Source organism: Phlebotomus papatasi, chromosome 1 (genome assembly GCF_024763615.1).
Source record: "Phlebotomus papatasi isolate M1 chromosome 1, Ppap_2.1, whole genome shotgun sequence".
NCBI classification, from domain to species: domain Eukaryota; kingdom Metazoa; phylum Arthropoda; class Insecta; order Diptera; family Psychodidae; genus Phlebotomus; species Phlebotomus papatasi.
The window spans coordinates 8,461,926-8,478,664 of record NC_077222.1 but is presented as its reverse complement, the minus strand read 5'-3'; the positions used below and the strand labels follow the sequence as shown (position 1 = coordinate 8,478,664).

The following is a 16,739-nucleotide window of genomic DNA, read 5'->3' as shown; positions in this document are numbered from 1 at the left end:
ATGGACACGTTGAAGTGGAAAAGCGCAAGCATCAACCACCATCATCATCAATTAGAGGCAATCAAATTAAATTGGTAATGGGAAGGCAAATTATTTTAGGGAATTTTCAATTAGAAATCAGCTTCGATCAGGAAATGTCATTTCTCTCACGCTGAAATTTCTTCGGCGCTTTCCCCTGTCTTTTGACTCACTTTCAGTGAGACAAGTGTTCAAAGGATAATTTAGTAAATCACTTATCTCTTTTTGCATAGCTCTTCTTCACTGTTTATTTTCATTGCACGAACTCGCGAATTTTACTTGAAAGACAACACCAAAAGGCGCTAAAAGCTTACTCGAATTCGTTATTGAGAAAAAGGTGTTCTTATTAGTTACATTTTGCAATGTGAAAGAAGTTTGGAACTATAACGCCATTATATTGCTTTATTATTAGTTGTACTAAAACTTTCGTTCACCTTTTGTGTTTATTTTAGAAAACTCACAATTAAAAGTAAGTTTATGAAACTTTCTTTAGAAAGTACTAAATAAATTTAGTACATGTGCTAAATTAAAACTTTCCAGAAATATTATTTTTCCAATGCCTAATATAGTCGAATTCATTTAGTATGCATTTAAAAAGAATTATCAATCCCGTTTAGAATTTTGTAAAACATCTGCAGAATTAGTACACATTTTTGCTAAATAAATATTTCCCTTAAGTTGCTATTCCAATGAAAAAAAAACGAAAGAAAACTTTACCCTCAACATTTTTTTTAGTACATGACGTTCTGAAAAGGAAATCTTACTCCTTATCATTTTTTAGTACATGACTGCTCCCATGTATTTCGGCGTTATCGACTTTTGTTTGTGTTGGTTCCTATCACGATTTTTTTAAGATTTTGAACACGATGAGAACCGGAGAAGACAGTCATCACAGGAACCAAAACAAAAAAATTGACAACGTAAAAACACTTGATAACAGTCATGTCAAAACTGTTCAAAAGAAAGATTTTCCTATATTTTTCCCTGCAATAGCACCATTACTCTCGAAAACACAAATTTTTGATACAAAAAATTATTATCCAGAAACTGTGCTGTATATCAGATAACGCAAAAGCACATGAGAACAATCATGTACTAAAAAAATGTTCAGGAGAAAGACCTTCTTTTATTGGAATATCGCTATTATTGGTATCGCTATTATATTAATTTCATCACATTTGCTTTCAATTTAAAACAGATTTCTTTAAAATAAAAACAATTTTAATGTCAGTTGATTTAGTACAATCCAGTATTAAATGAATATCTTCATCTTTGATTTTTCCTGTATTTGAAATAACTATTTTTATCAATGTATTTTTTTTAAGTTTCTTTGACAAGACACAAAATTTCAAACCTGGCTGGATTTAGTACAGCAATAGTACAATTATTGACATAGTTGAATACGCCACAACCATATTAGTGCTAAATATTAGTGTACTAACACAGCTTTGTTTTTTTTCTTTTTTTTTGTACTAAATGTGTAATTCACTAAAATTCCAGTCTATTTTAAATGGTATTGATTTAGTACTTGTACATGCTAAGTTTTTATCTACTTGTCATTAATATTTTGAGATTAGATCTGTGTTTCTTTATACTGACATTTTCACAAGGTGTAAAATATATTGTACTAAAATTTTATTCAATGTAACGGTTAATTTTCCGCAAAAATATTTTTAAAATTTCCATAATTTCCTTTCAAAAAATCATTTCAATTTAATTCAATTCATAGATTTCTCCTCAATTAATGCTTAGTTAGTCTGCCGCCGACTTACCACGACCGATCTCATTAGGTTACGGCAGAAACCCTGATTCACAGATCATATATGCCAAGATTTATATAGATTTACAATTTTATCAAGTACAATTTTTATCGTGAAAGTGATTGAACAGACTTCTGTTGGCTTGGTACGTAATTCTAATGTTTGTAAACAGAGAGAGACAATCAGGACAAGTAATTCCCAACCCACAAATTTAACCCAAATAGAGACAGGAAAAAATTCCTTACCCATTCTATTGGTTAAAAATTTAGTACAATATATTTAATTCTTGTCAAAGATAAGTAACTAAGATTTAAGGTTAAAATATTAATGTGAAATAGATTAGCACTTATTACAAGCAAGTACTAAATCAATACGATTATTATTTATTTGTTTGAGCAGAATAAATAATAATCGTATAGATTTAGTACTATTTAGTACATTTATTACAATTTAGTACTAGTATGTACTAAGTACTTGTCTACTTCTCAATAATATTTTGACCTTAAATCTCAGTTTTTTCACTTGCCTTTTACAAGATTTGAACTAAATTGTACTAAAAACACTAAAAATGTATTCAATATAATGGTCAATGTACTTCAGAAATATTATTAAAGTTCCCCTAATTTCACGGTTTTATTCCAATAAGCATATGAATTTAGAACAGTCTTGTGCTAAAATTTTATTTAAATTTCCTGATTATTCTTTTTTTTTGCAAATTCAATTATATTATTATTTATTATTATTATTTTTTCGCTCTCCAAAAAATTTACAATGTACAGAGGTTTTTTGACAGAAAAATAAGATGTCCATTCATCGACAAATGTTTAAAAATCGCAACAGTTTACAGAAACATTGATTTCTTTTCTCTCTATTGCGTCCGCTGCCGTCTTACTAACGTGGGACCAACCTCCAAAGGCAAGCGGTGGAAATCGTCTTTCATAAATACAGCACAAAATTTGTTTTTAAGCACAAGGAATCAAATTATAAAACTAAAACATTAAAAATATACAAATGAAAATCAAGTACTAAATTTATCAAGACAAAAAGCCCTGTCCAAATTGTACCATTGTCCAACTTGTACCACTGACTGTCCAACTTGTACCACTTTACCCTATAATATACATGAAACAATGTATTAATTTCTTGCTCTCACTGACTTATTGTACTAAGTACCTGCGACAGGTTTATGTACTTATAAGGTAAAGTACTTTCACTCGATCGGGTTCCTCCATTCGACCGGTGGGTCCATTTATGAATGTTTGATGGTTAATTTCGTCAATTTATATGAATTTGTCACTGGTTCGTATTATTCATGGAATAATTGACCTATTAATGTTAGATCATACGCTAAATATTATAGGAAATATAAATAAATTGAATAAATAAATCTACCGGTCGAGACGAGGAACCTGTCGAGCGAAGGCACTTTACCTTACATCTTCCTTGAAATAAATTTGCAAATTATGTAGAGTCGAAGAAACACCTCATCGTCAGGAGACCCCTATTGACACTTTCGTCAAAAATTTATTTTATGTATCTAATAAAATGTAAGTAATATGTCATTTTTCATTCATTTACGTCTTTACAAATAGTACAAATTAGGGTGTTAATAGGTCCTGACACGAGTTCTTAAAGTGTCAGTAGGTGTTCCCTTCACCCTATTCCTTTCTCAAGTAACTTTTTATTCACTTATTTAATAAATATTCCAAATTTTTATTCTCAGTTTTCCACGTTTTTCAGAAATAAATTCCATCCTGCATTTAATTTAGTACAGACATGTACTAAAGGACTATATACTTCTATAGCTTCTTCAATTAATATTTTGCATATAAATATTTCTTTGTAAATATTTCATAGCCTTGTAAAAACTTCAAAAGTTTATTGAATTGGTTTTAGCACATGCCTGTGCTAAATTTATATCACCAGCGTCAATGTTTTTCATCAAAGCGTAAATACATTCAGTGTAATAGCTCTATTGGCATATCGTGATCAGAGCTAAAAGTTAAAAGGACTGCCCCATAAATAATTACATCTTTGGGGTTTTTTCCATTTCGTGCAAAAGTCAGCAGTACTTTTACTTTCGTTCCACCTTCTTTTTTTATTTCTTATTGAAGAAGATCTTGATCGCAAAAGGTGATGTCGTCAATGAGATTTAACTGTAGTGAATCTTTTTATTGAAAAAAGAAGAAAAATTTCTCTTGGCATTATCTCTCTCCCACCTGCTATGTATTAAAATCACTTTTGAATTTAATATGAATAAGCTAGCAATTCTCACAATTTCATTTCATATTACCACTCTGGCTGTGGCAAAGATGTCAGGAGAGAGAAGACTCATTTACACACTCCCACGCTATCAATTTTTTTATTCACATCAATAATAGACTTTAAGTATAAGATCAATGCTATTGCTATTAGCGATATTTCGCTATCGATATCTCTCCGGCACAATATTAATATGTATGGTATGGTAATTTTGTAGTAAAATGTGTACAATATAGAGTTAAAGGAATCTATCATGACCTTGAAATGGAAAGTTATGATAATTGAATTGTTTGTTGAGTTTTTTGGTTATTAGTGATACTCTCTTCGAAAATTATGGATGAGCCACTTCTTGTAAATTTAAGAGAGATATTTCCATAAATTTTCCACGGATATTAGGAAAAAAAAATATTGCTATTGTATGGTTGTTTTTGTCACCAATTTTTTTCAACTAATGGAACTCTCGCCATCAGCTTCAAAGGAAAGGTCTTTTTTCCCTTGGACTAGTGAGGGGATCTCCTCCATCCCAGCAATTTCCTGATTTTTATCCAATTTCGCGCCTTTTTGTCCTTTTTTTTATTGAGTTATATATCTTTTTTTTATAATTTTGTGTTTTTTTGTTGGCACTTCAAAACAACTGATGGCGAAAATAATGCACACTCATATATATTTTGTGTTATATAGCACAATTTGCCATACTTTCACTTGGCTTCAACAATTCACAATATATATATATATGTAAAAAAAAACCCGTGGAGCATCATTATCAGCACCATCATCTTAACATCATCAGGCCCCCTCGATTTACACAAGGCAGGGAGAACGACTATTCAAAAACGAGCTTCATTAGTTTAGTTGCGCGAATATTAATTGCGAGATTTTTGTGTCGAAATGATGATGTTAATGAACTATAGACGGAAGATTCGTATACGGATGAAATTTTCGACTATGGGAAAAGCGGAAGAGAGTGTTATGTGGCCTGAGCACATATGCTTCTGGTACATAGCATGATGCATGTCATGTTTAAAAAAAAAGAATGGTCGAATTTCGGTCTCTTGCAAAAATTGGAATACAATACCCAACATCTTCTGGGACAAGTCGCTTTCCTTTTTACTTAAGGCAACAAAAAAATAATGCCCAGTGAGCCAAGCAGAGAGATTAAACTTGTAGTGTTTTTTTTTTTAATTTTGTCACCGTTTTATTGCAAAATTCGTAGGTACACAAATTCGTTATTAACTAAGAAGGGAAAAAATATTTACAACAGTTTTCTTTTCTCATTTCTTCATACTTAAAAGAGTTTTAGGACTAGCTAGAATTGTCGTAATCGTTTTTAATATGGCCCGCCAGATGATTTACCGGGTGGTCCATATGATGAAGATGGGCCCGAGCTACCATGTCCGGATGAGAGATCACCACCAGATCCTGAGGACAGATCACCATGTCCTCCACCAAGTCCACCATGTCCTCCACCGAGTCCTCCACCGAGTCCACCACCAAGTCCACCTCCGAGTCCACCACCGAGTCCACCGAGATCGAGACCACCTCCATGACCACCAGCTCCACCAGCTCCGAATCCACCACCAACGGATTCCTTCTGTGTCTTGTACTTGATGAAGTAGACCTCGGGTTTGCTGGGTTGCGTGGGAGCGGCAGTTGGAATAACAATATCGGGCTGTTCGTCGGGTTTCTTGACAAGAACGTAAACCAGGGTCTTTTCCTCGTTCTGTGGCTGAACGGGGATGACTGGTGCCTGGTATGAAGGAGGAGATGGTGCCTTAATGAAGATGATCTTGTAGTGCTTCTGGGCCTGTCCAACAGGAATGTGTTTCTGTGGGCGGAATTCTTCCTGTTCTGGTGGTGGGACATGCACATAGATGTGTTTCTGAACAACAGCTGAACCACCGCTGTATCCTCCGGATCCACCAAATCCACCACCGAATCCGGATCCACCACCAAATCCAGAGCCTCCTACAATAATACCAAACAAACAACATCTTTAGATACTTTTCTTCAAGGCTCAAGAACAAGAACACAAATTTCCCGGTTAAATCCACACGAGTTTCACTTTCAACCACCCCTTTTAAGGGTTTTGTAATCCAAATAGTGCACACTGTTTCATTTTCATTTTATCAAACTTTTCTCTTTCTTTTTTTTTTGTCACACACCTCCTAATCCATGAGACAATCCACCTCCGAAACTTCCGCCTAATCCTGATCCACCACCAAATCCACCACCACTGTGTCCGCCAGATCCGAAGCCTCCGCCACCGAGGAGTCCTCCGCCCCCATGTCCTCCAGATGGACGATTGTAGTTATATCCACTTGGGGGTTCGGGTCTGGCCGCGGCGAGTGCCAAACAAGATAGTAATACAAAAGCTCTCATATTCGGTATTATTTTTGAGCAATCCTAGCAGTTGACTGACGATCTCAAGACCCGCGATTCAATTTATATATCGCAACGAGAAAGCCCAATACCCTGATGGTTGTCTTACCTGGCCAAACATGAGACAGCATTCACCGCGAAGCGGGAATTTTTGGAGGGGACTTTCTTCTTTTCAGAGGTATCTCTCTTAGCTACATCTTCTTTTTTACCATCCGCACTGCATTTCGAAGCCACTCACACAGCCTTACATCATATTGGCTTGGTACCATCTCTCTGGGTAGAGGAGATAGGTATCTTCCTCTTTTCCTCGTTTTCGTCTACACTGAGAGAAAGGCCACGAGGAGTTGTGCTTTGAAATAAGTCTTATTGAAACACTTTACGCCCTCAATACTCACAGTAGATCACAATTGCACTCTTGATTTAGAACCATCTTAAAAATTTGATTTTTTAAAAAAATATTTTACACTGTTTTATTTAAAAAAAAAAAAAGTAATGATAGGCCTTCAGGCTTTGCTTACACTCTGGCTACGAACACTTTTTATTTTTCCTACTTTTTAAGGATTCTTTTATAAGAAAAAAAATTGAAAAAAAAATATTTATAGATAGGGGAAGGCTTTCGACCTTCGCACACACTCTGGCTTCGAACATTTAATTTTTCTCATATTCCTTTATTATATTTGACCTCTTTTTTCAGGAAATCTGTGCCATAAGGCTTGCTATTAAAATACAGTGGCGTCCAAAATAATAGAATCAGCTCCGCAAAGACCACTATTTTACCTTTAGCATTTTTGTTTATTCCAATTTGTTGAAATAATTTTGATATAGAAATGTTCAAATAATTACCTTACGTCAAATAAGTATTGTTTTGGCTGCTAAAGATCTCTCTTTTTCACAGAATAGATCAACACAGTAGACTCTCTCTCAATCGGGCATACGGGGCAAAATGTCATCCTAATTATTGAGAGATTTGAGCATCAAAATCATAATAAATTCCACAAAAAGCGCTCAAATTTTAAGAATCACGATGAAACAAGGGGAAATAAAGCTAATTTGAACAAATTTGCTTTGAAATCAAACGTGAAAATCGTCAACAAAATTTTACGCCCGATTGAAAAAAAGCCGATTGAGCGAGAGTCTACTGTAGTGAAATTTTATTTGAACAACACGATAGGACCACTTTCATTAAAATTAAAGAATGTGGTCTATACATTGAATAAGTTTAAATAAAGCCATATTTACAAACCATAAATGACAGTTTTCCAATTTTTTGGCCGAATTGAATTTCAGCCAAAAACGATTCTAATAATTTGAAGATTCCTACTTCAGAATTATATCATCAAATAAGGATAAAAAGTACAAAAGATAAAAAATATAAGCTTTGCAAAGTGATTCTATTATTTTGGCCGCCACTGTATATTACCATTAGCTGATATTTTTTAATACAGGAATAGGGGAAGTGGGGCACATTTAAAAGTGAGGCTCCTTTGAAATTGGAATTTTTCACCTATGTTTAAGTGGAACTGAGCCATATCATAATGTAATTTAACTTCTCAATCTGTTTGTGCAGCTAAATTGTATCATGATAAGGCTTAATTTTATTTAAAAATAGGTGAAAAATCCAAATTTCAAAGGTCCTCCGCTTTCAAAGATGTCCCACTTCCAGCAAAGCCTAAAAGCCTAAAAGCAGTTTTTAAACTTTATGTATTGCTTCAAAAATAAACCCTCGCTAATTCGGTTCTTTTAAGATCGGGCAGCAGATACTAAAAAAAAATTATTGACAGTTTTCACATTTGATTGTGATTATGAAAGGAAGTAATTCTCAAAGCTATGATTTTCTTAGTTGCGTTGTGCTGTGAATTTTAAGCTTAGCAAATGCCCGGTGTATGCTAAAATAAAACACACAAGTAATTTTTTTTATTTAAAAGTATGTTTTGTGAGGAAATACACAAAATAAACGTTTTACTAAAAAAAAGACACTTTTTCTGAGTGTAGCCATAGCAATCTTGATCATATAAGAACTAAGGAAAACCCCAGCGAACACCAAGTGCCATAATAACTCAGCAAAATTAAGGTATGATTTTTTAGCTCCTGGTATTCACTGTGATAAACAAAATGTCTTAATTCAAAAGTAATAAACAAATTAACAAGCTTCTAAATTCCTCACTGAGAAAATCTGAAAAAGTTAAAATAACATTCCGGAAATGTTAATTTTACCCTGCATTATTGATCCGATATCGGTGTAAATAGTACCCTTTTTAGGTGTATTAGGGGTTAAATTCATCCTTTTTCATGTTAATTTTACACTTAAAAAGGTGTAAAATTAACATTAAAAAATGTTAATATATATCACCTAAAAAGTGTTAAAGTTACGAGGAAAAAAAGTTAATCGCACCCCCTTTTTCTCAGTGCTCTTTTCAATGTGCGTTAGATTAAATTATTACTGAAATATTATTTAAAATTAAAACGAAATGAACGCAATTTTTATAAAATGTGATTTCTCATATTTTTTATTAACTTACGTACTTAGAAAATGGTTAAAAAGTAATGTTAGTGGATAAAAGCGGCATGAAATTAATATATCATCAATAAAAATTTAAATTTTCAATTTTTTAATATTTTTTTTTAAACATTTTACTAACTATTACTTTCAATAAAATTCAGTAGTCTCAAATGAAATGAAAGTATTAAAGGTGTGAACAGAACACCTGTTTCAAAACTCAATACTGTTTACTTTAATACACGACTATATCTTCAACACTTATCGAGCTTAAAGTTCAAATTTATCTGACTAAATGCTGCACCACTACTTTTTTTCTAATGTAAAATGGTTAAAATATGAAATTGTCAGTAAATTTTCAATTTTTAGTATCAGTAGAAAATATTTTTATTTATAAAATTGATATCTTATATCGTTAAAAATACTCTGATAATTGCATTTTTTAAAAAAAAAATTAACTGCTCGAACTCCACGAGAGAACAGTTTCTACAATCCATTTTTTTCAAATTCTTACGATTCTGTCTGCTAAATGGCACAAGATATTGACTTCCGGTCTTCAGTGACCCCCCTACACAAGTCAACATTCTCTGGCATACTAACTTGCCCAAATAATTTATTGAAGTCATTATTCTTTATTTGGAAGTTAATTCAGCAAAGATAGTGCCTTTTCTTTGAAAATTCTTGACAAATACAATACAAAGATGAGTTTTTCAAGAAAATTTGTCTAGTTTGTAGCCAATTTTTTTCAAAAATCATATCCAATTGAAGGTATTTTGTATCAAAAATCTTATGTCAATTTTTGACAGAATTTTTGAGAGAAAGTAAGATGATTCGAGAACGTTTTTCATAAAATTTTCTTGTTTCCAAATAAATATACAATCAATTGTTGTGACCAAGTGAGAACACCTCAAGAACACACAGATGATGTATCTTTCGGCAATTTCCAGGGAAAAATAGAGGAAATATTCCTTTAAAGCTGGGTTTAATTGAACTTAAATAAATTTATGGGGATTTATAATTTCAGCAAACCAATTTTTTTATTATTGTGTACCTGTACTGCATTTTGTCCATAATTCAAATTTTGAAAATATTTAATTTTATGAGACAATAAGGCACTACACATTGAAAGCAATCTCCGTCAAAAATGTAATTTCCGCCAAAAAAGTAATTTATGATTTAAAAAAATTGCTCCCAATCTGTAGAGGCCTTAACACAACAATTGCATTATCAAAATTTTTAATAAAAAAAATCGAAAATGATCAAATTTTATACTTTTTACATATCTACTTTTAAAATCGTGAGCGAATTTTTATCATGTTTGATAAATTAGACAAAATATGCCTTAAAACATGCTTGACAATCCCAAAAAATGGAATTAACGCAATGATGGCGATGACCCCTTTGACAATAAATTCCAATAGAAGGAAAAAGGGACAGATAATCCTAACTGGCTTATGTAGGTGAGATTCTTAAAGTGAGGTCGGAATGCATGCAAATTCGATTTAGAGCTGAAGTTGGGGGACGCCATTTAGTTATCTTGAATCAAATTCGTGAAATTATACAAATTTTGTATTAAAACCAAAATATCAAGGAATTGGATGGACTGACAGAAAAGTGATATATGGGTGAATCGTAGACCAGAATGTTCTTTATAATTTTCCCATAGAACATGATCTCATCGATTACTCAGAAGCCGAGACAAGCGCGGTTTTTTGTTTCTCAAATCGTTTTTTCACCCAGAGCGCCCCAAGTGTTCATTTTTTGAACTTCAACTATATCCAAAGAATTGCTGTATTTTGTGAGACTTTCCATTTAAAACCTTTTTTAACCTTTAAACTGTTTGTTCAGGGAACAAGGATCCTTACACTGAGAAAAAAAGGGTTGCGATTAACTTTTTCCTCATAATTTTAACACTTTATAGGTGTAAAAATATATCAAAATTTTTTAATGTTAATTTTACACCCTTTTAAGGGCAACTTTAACCCCTAATACACCTAAAAAGCATAATATTTACACCGATTTCGGATCAATACTTCATGGTAAAATAAATATTTCCGGAATGTTATTTTAACTTTTTCGGATTTCTCTCACTCAGTGTATACTATCTATAAATTCGTATAGATCTTGTCCCTCTTGTCTTCTGAAGTCTAATATCTTATTAAAAACATCGCAGTGTTTACAACTGCTCCGTGCTTACTACTGCACTAGTTTATATGTTTATAATAAAAATATAATAATGCTGGCACAACATTCCATGAAGGAACAATGCCTTCCGCAATGGGATTTCTAGACATGCATTATTATTTTTTCTTGTACGGGATGAGGTTGTCAGTCCTATGCCCGTGGAATCAAGTGCAGTGAAGCTCACAATCCGAACACCTTTAACGCCAGAAAAAATCCTGGTGACCTAGAGGGGATTCGAACCCGGGACACTTGCATCATAGAGCGAGTGCTCTACCACTTGACCCATTGAAGCCCATTGAACTAGTTTCCCTTGCTAAAATTTTTATTATTCGTATTTTTGTATTGTGTTTTTAAATAAATAATTCAATATTAAGTGAATCGGAACGAGGATGGAGATAGCTAGCATTTAATGGGCAATATCTTTCGGGGATCTCAGTGGCGCAATAGGCAAGATCTTGAGCGGATGAGATCTCTGACTTGACTCTCAAAGTTGAGAGTTCGAGTCCCGCCCTCGTATAATGCAACTCTGGGAACATGGAAGAAGTAGGGGAAAGTTCCCGTGCTTGATACCATTGGAAGTTTCGTAATGACTAAATTTTCTATGTTTTACAATATATATGTGACTCATCGCAACCCTATATTAAAAACTATGGAAAAGTGGCCAGTTTTTAAAATATATTGCGGAGTCACGTTTATTGAGAAACATAGGAAAAATTTAGTCATTACGAAGCTTCCAATGGTATCAAGCATGGGCACTTTCCCCTATCTACACTGCGAGTAAGGCGCTCCTGGGCGGTCTACAAAGTGGACTTAGCGGATTCTTCCACCACGGAATACAACAGCAAACATGATTACATTGTAACAAAGTATTCCGATACAATTAATAATAATGTTTTTGGTTCTTGGAAAGAAATAACTGCAGGGCTTCGTGTTATGACGACACACATTTTGGTGTTGTCAGTAACACTCACCTTTCTCTCAGTGTACTTGGTGTCTCCCCCAACCCAGGAGACCCCCCATCTCACCTGGGTATAGAGATGGCTGGGCCAGTTGTAGACAAAGACGCGAAATTCTCACAGATTCAGTGTTAAAGAATACATATCATCTTGCGCTGCCTCCGAGCATTTCTCCATCCCATGTGCATGTGGATGAACAATTCAACTGTCCATTTACACATAGATGAGAGAAAGAGGCAGAGAAATTAAGTAAATAATAAATGTGACTTGGAGCCAAAAAAAAGCATATTCAGACAGCATGAATTAATTTATTTGCGCCTTTTCCTCGCGATATGTGCAAAAATTTTCTCATCTCCTCAAGAGCCGACAATTCGGTACATTTACCTCAATTTTAATGGACTCTAGGCCACCAAAAACCTATTTCTAGTACTAATGGCTTAACTTTGTGGCCAGTTCCATTGTATAGGCCAATTGTTACATGAGGTATTCTCCCTCGCGCCATTTATTCTAAACACTTTCTCTTTTGTTCCCAACAACAAACACAAATAATTCACCATTATAAATTTCGCATCATCACATCTGAATTTTTTGTTGACGATCGTTAGACTGGTCAAAAACACCGTATATATATATGTAACTATCAAAATCCAATCCTTTTCTTCCATCAAATTGAAAAATTGTAATCTTACTTCCAAGTGAAAGATCTTTTAATTAAATTTAAATATTCAACACTCAAATAAAACAGTGAATAAATGGATTTTTGGAGTCATGATGAAAAATTAATTGGTGTATTTCGGTATATTTGCAAATTACATAAACTATTAGTTCCTCATCATATCAAAATTTATACAAATTAACTTGGTCAGAAAAAAAAATCTTGAACATCCCATCTGTATTTCGTAACATTGTGTTTTTTTGATTGATGCCTATTTCTCTTACTCATCTCATATATGTATAAAACATGTATTAAATAAGTGTTGGACACTGATCATTATAGTCACACAAATTTAAGACTTTTTTTTCCATCCACCCAAAATTTTCACACAGTCTGTTATTATGTTTCGGGTATTTTGCAATATGTGGAAGAAAACCCCAGAGGTTTATCCATAAGATACCTTACAACTGAGCCGAAAAAAAATCCCATCAAATCGATATTTTTTTACTGTGCACAAATTGATTGGAGTTCAGGAAAAATTGAGTGGGCAAAATTCAATTACACAAGGCATTGATTGAGGGAGCCAAAAATTGTACATATGACCGATGAAATGGATGTATTCTTGGATGAATCTTGACCAACAATCCTCAAGTTTCACTCAAACGAACAAAAGGAGGGACTACAAAAAGTCTCAACTTCTTTTTTTTTCTCTTAAGTCGTCCCCCCTATCTATTATTGCATACTTGGCAAAAATTTTTCGAGGATTATTGTGCAAATGCGAAACAAATTGCCAAGATACTGGATATTTCATTTCACACAAAGTCTGAGTGTTTTTCATGCAGCAAAATATAACTCGTTTATTGAATTTGTGTCAATGTCGCATAAGAAGATTGCCATCATCCATATCTCTAACGGAAATAATTAGAGAAGCATAATCCAGAGGTATTTTCTCCTTAAGGAGGATAGATATTGAATTAACTCTTTCTTAACTCCCGGGAGATATGGAGTCCAAGGTCTCATCCTTGGAGCATCCTTTAGTCACATTTATCCCTTCGATAATGTGGAAGAAGGTTTGGCATAATCAAAATACTTATGGAAAATGAGATCCTATTGTTAATCAACAATACATCCTGCTTACATCAAGGGGAAGGATTTAATATATTTACATCAAGTCGATACTAATTCAATTAAGCGTAACCTAGGAGTTCTTCTTTCTTCTTCCCTGTGCAAGGGTCACATGGGCCTGTTTAGTCAAAGAACAGGAAGATATCACAGAACCCGGCCATCAGACCTCAGACCTTTGACTTTTAACTAAGGGAAGGCTTTCAGGCTTTGCACATACAGTATCGGCCAAAAGAGATTATAATTTTAAGAAAAAGAAAATAATGCCCTAGACACACTTACAACTTAAGCCGAGAGACGACTTAGCGGAAAATAATGGAAATGTAATTTCAGCATTATTTCTAATATAATTACCGGGGGGTGACATTATCTCTGAAAAATGCAACCGATTTTAGTGTAAATTTTTCTATGTTTTCGTACACATTTCACAAGATATCTCCACAATTACGTAGGTTGCCAATTTGGGGTTTTCGGTTGCCTTTTCGTTACTAAATTGGCTTTTATTTTGCATTTATATTTTTTTCTAATTCATTCTACAGTGGCAGAGAACAGATAATAAATCCAAAAGTTTTTTCAGCGCGCTGAAACATATGGGAAACATAGGAAATGTCATGCCCCTGATAATTACGCTAAGCCGTCTCTCGGCTAATCCTCAGGTCTGTCAAGGCCCTAATATACAAAAATCTCAAGAAGATTAAAAAAAATCTAGTGGTGATGTATGATAAGCAGATGTTAGACGTTTCCCAATTATTTAAAAATTCTAAATTGAGTGAGTAGAGATAGATAAAAATTGTTAAAAATTATTCTGAAAACACAATAAAACATTTCCCAGCCCACTGAGGAAGACCCATACCAAGGGTTGAAAGCTTTGGAGCAAGATTTTGAGTTTTGGTTGAGGAAAAAGCTGCCCCTGACGAACACCGCCAAAAGTTTCTTGACAATTACTTTTTTCAATTTTTTCTTTTCGCAAATCAATTGCCTGTATTCCATAGGGTAAGTGTACCAAATTTCGGCCAGCTTGCAATTCCGGCCACATATTGTTTTACTCAAATTTCCATAAATTTTTAATTTTTGCGTACTCTAGATATTATACAATGTAAAATAAAAATAAGAAAAAATATACATTCGACGAGCAAGATAATCTGATAAAGGCATAGGAAGAACCCCGGAAGGAGAAATATAAAAATGAAGGTGGCCGGAATAGGCCACCAATGCTATGTCTACATTTTTATTCATTTTAAAATGTATTAAGAATGATTTTATAGAAAATAAAGATGAAAAGCTGTCTTTAAGGTTCCAGGCAACACTCCTTATAAAAAAAAGTAACAAAAAATTCAATTTGTATTAAAAATATTACATTCCAAACTTGAGACTTTGACGCTTGCAAGCAACTATACCGAAATTTGGTACACTTACCATATATGTTATTCATGTGTTTCAAAGAAATTAGTTAATTTTATTTCATATCAACAATAATTCTTTTACAAAAAGAAAAGGAAAAGATAAAGGGTTAAAATGAGTTATTTCCACCATTTTGAATACGTTTTTCAAAGTTGTCAAGAAACTTTTGGCCGATGAAAAATAATCAACTTTTAAAAAAGAATTATTTTTGGCATGAAATAAGATAAGATTTTGCCAGGGGTCAGTTCTCCATTTCTGATTACCGATGCATTCAGGTCACAATTGGGTCCCTTATTACTCCCCATATCTATTCTATCTTATCCCCCGATACGGGTAGCCGCCTTATATCACAGCTCTGTATGCTTACCAGTGCCGCTGCTATATCACAGCAGCCTATTTCGGTGTGTGTTTGGATCAGTGACAGTGAATATTTATATCGACTGAAGTAGGGGAGACTGGGGCAAATCTTGTCAAAACGCATATTTAATTCTTTCACGAGCTCTGAGAAAACTTAAAGGTTTTATAATAAGCATATTCTTATAGGAAATTTACTACTCTGCAAGATAAGATTTTGCGCCAAGGGTCAGTTCTCCATTTCTGCTTACCGATGCATCCAGGTCACAATTGGGTCCCTTATTACTCCCCAGTCCTATTCTATCTTATCCCCCGATACGGGTAGCCGCTCAACATCACAGCTCTGTGGGCAATCAGTGCCGCTGCTATATCACAGCAGTCTATCTCGGTGTGTCTTTGGATAAGTGACAGTGAATATTTATATCGACTGAAGTACCACTTTCATATCGAAACTCGTTTTTCTACCAGCCTCTATTGTTTTTAAGCGGTTCACTTTTTTTTCCTAATGTGCACCATTGGCATTACTATTCATTCATTCACTGGACGAATTCAAAGCCGATATGGTATGAGAAATCTTTTTCTGCTGGTGCTCAGCTTTGAACCCGAGACCTCACGGTCATAGAGACACTACTCCATCCACTGATCTACTTGAGGCTTAGGCATGAAATAAAATGTTTCTTTTTTTTTGAAACACATAAATAACATCTACGGATTATGCCCAACGCACAATAACTTTTGTTTGTTAACATGTTTTCAAAATTCCCTATGAGCGAGAGCGAGATAACTTGATCTCGGTATTCATTCGCTCTTATTGAAATATCAAAAACATGTTTACAAAACAAAAGTTATTGTGCACTGGGCATTACAGGCAACTCATTTCCAAAAAGAAAAAGTTGAAAGAGTAGTATTTTCTATCATTTTTTCCAAAACATCTGAATAGGATGGGTATAGTCCAATGTAACATAATGTGCAGAGGATGAAATCAAACTGAGGAGACCGTCACTCACTATGTGTGTGTGACTGCCCCAACTTATACAACATAAGACGAGTGCTGCTAGGTAAAGCGGTGCTGTCTGATGAAGACCTATCAAGATTGAAGCCGCCCTGTTTAATGGAATTTATCCGAAAAACGGGCAGGCTTGAATCATTTT

At 33.9% G+C, this 16,739-nt stretch overlaps 2 protein-coding genes across 6 annotated transcripts in view; both read right to left on the bottom strand.

Moving 5' to 3' along the window:
- The window catches only part of LOC129798689 (RYamide receptor), a 156,982-nt gene that overhangs the window by 39,283 nt on the left and 100,960 nt on the right, over positions 1–16,739 (bottom strand). The window lies entirely within an intron of this gene.
- On the bottom strand, positions 5,210–6,820 carry LOC129798690 (uncharacterized). The gene is made up of 2 exons (XM_055841962.1): positions 6,203–6,820; positions 5,210–6,005 (listed from the first exon to the last, which is right to left on the bottom strand). Exons 1-2 carry the CDS (start codon positions 6,417–6,419, stop codon positions 5,368–5,370), a joined length of 855 nt encoding a protein of 284 aa, XP_055697937.1. The 5' UTR covers positions 6,420–6,820; the 3' UTR covers positions 5,210–5,367.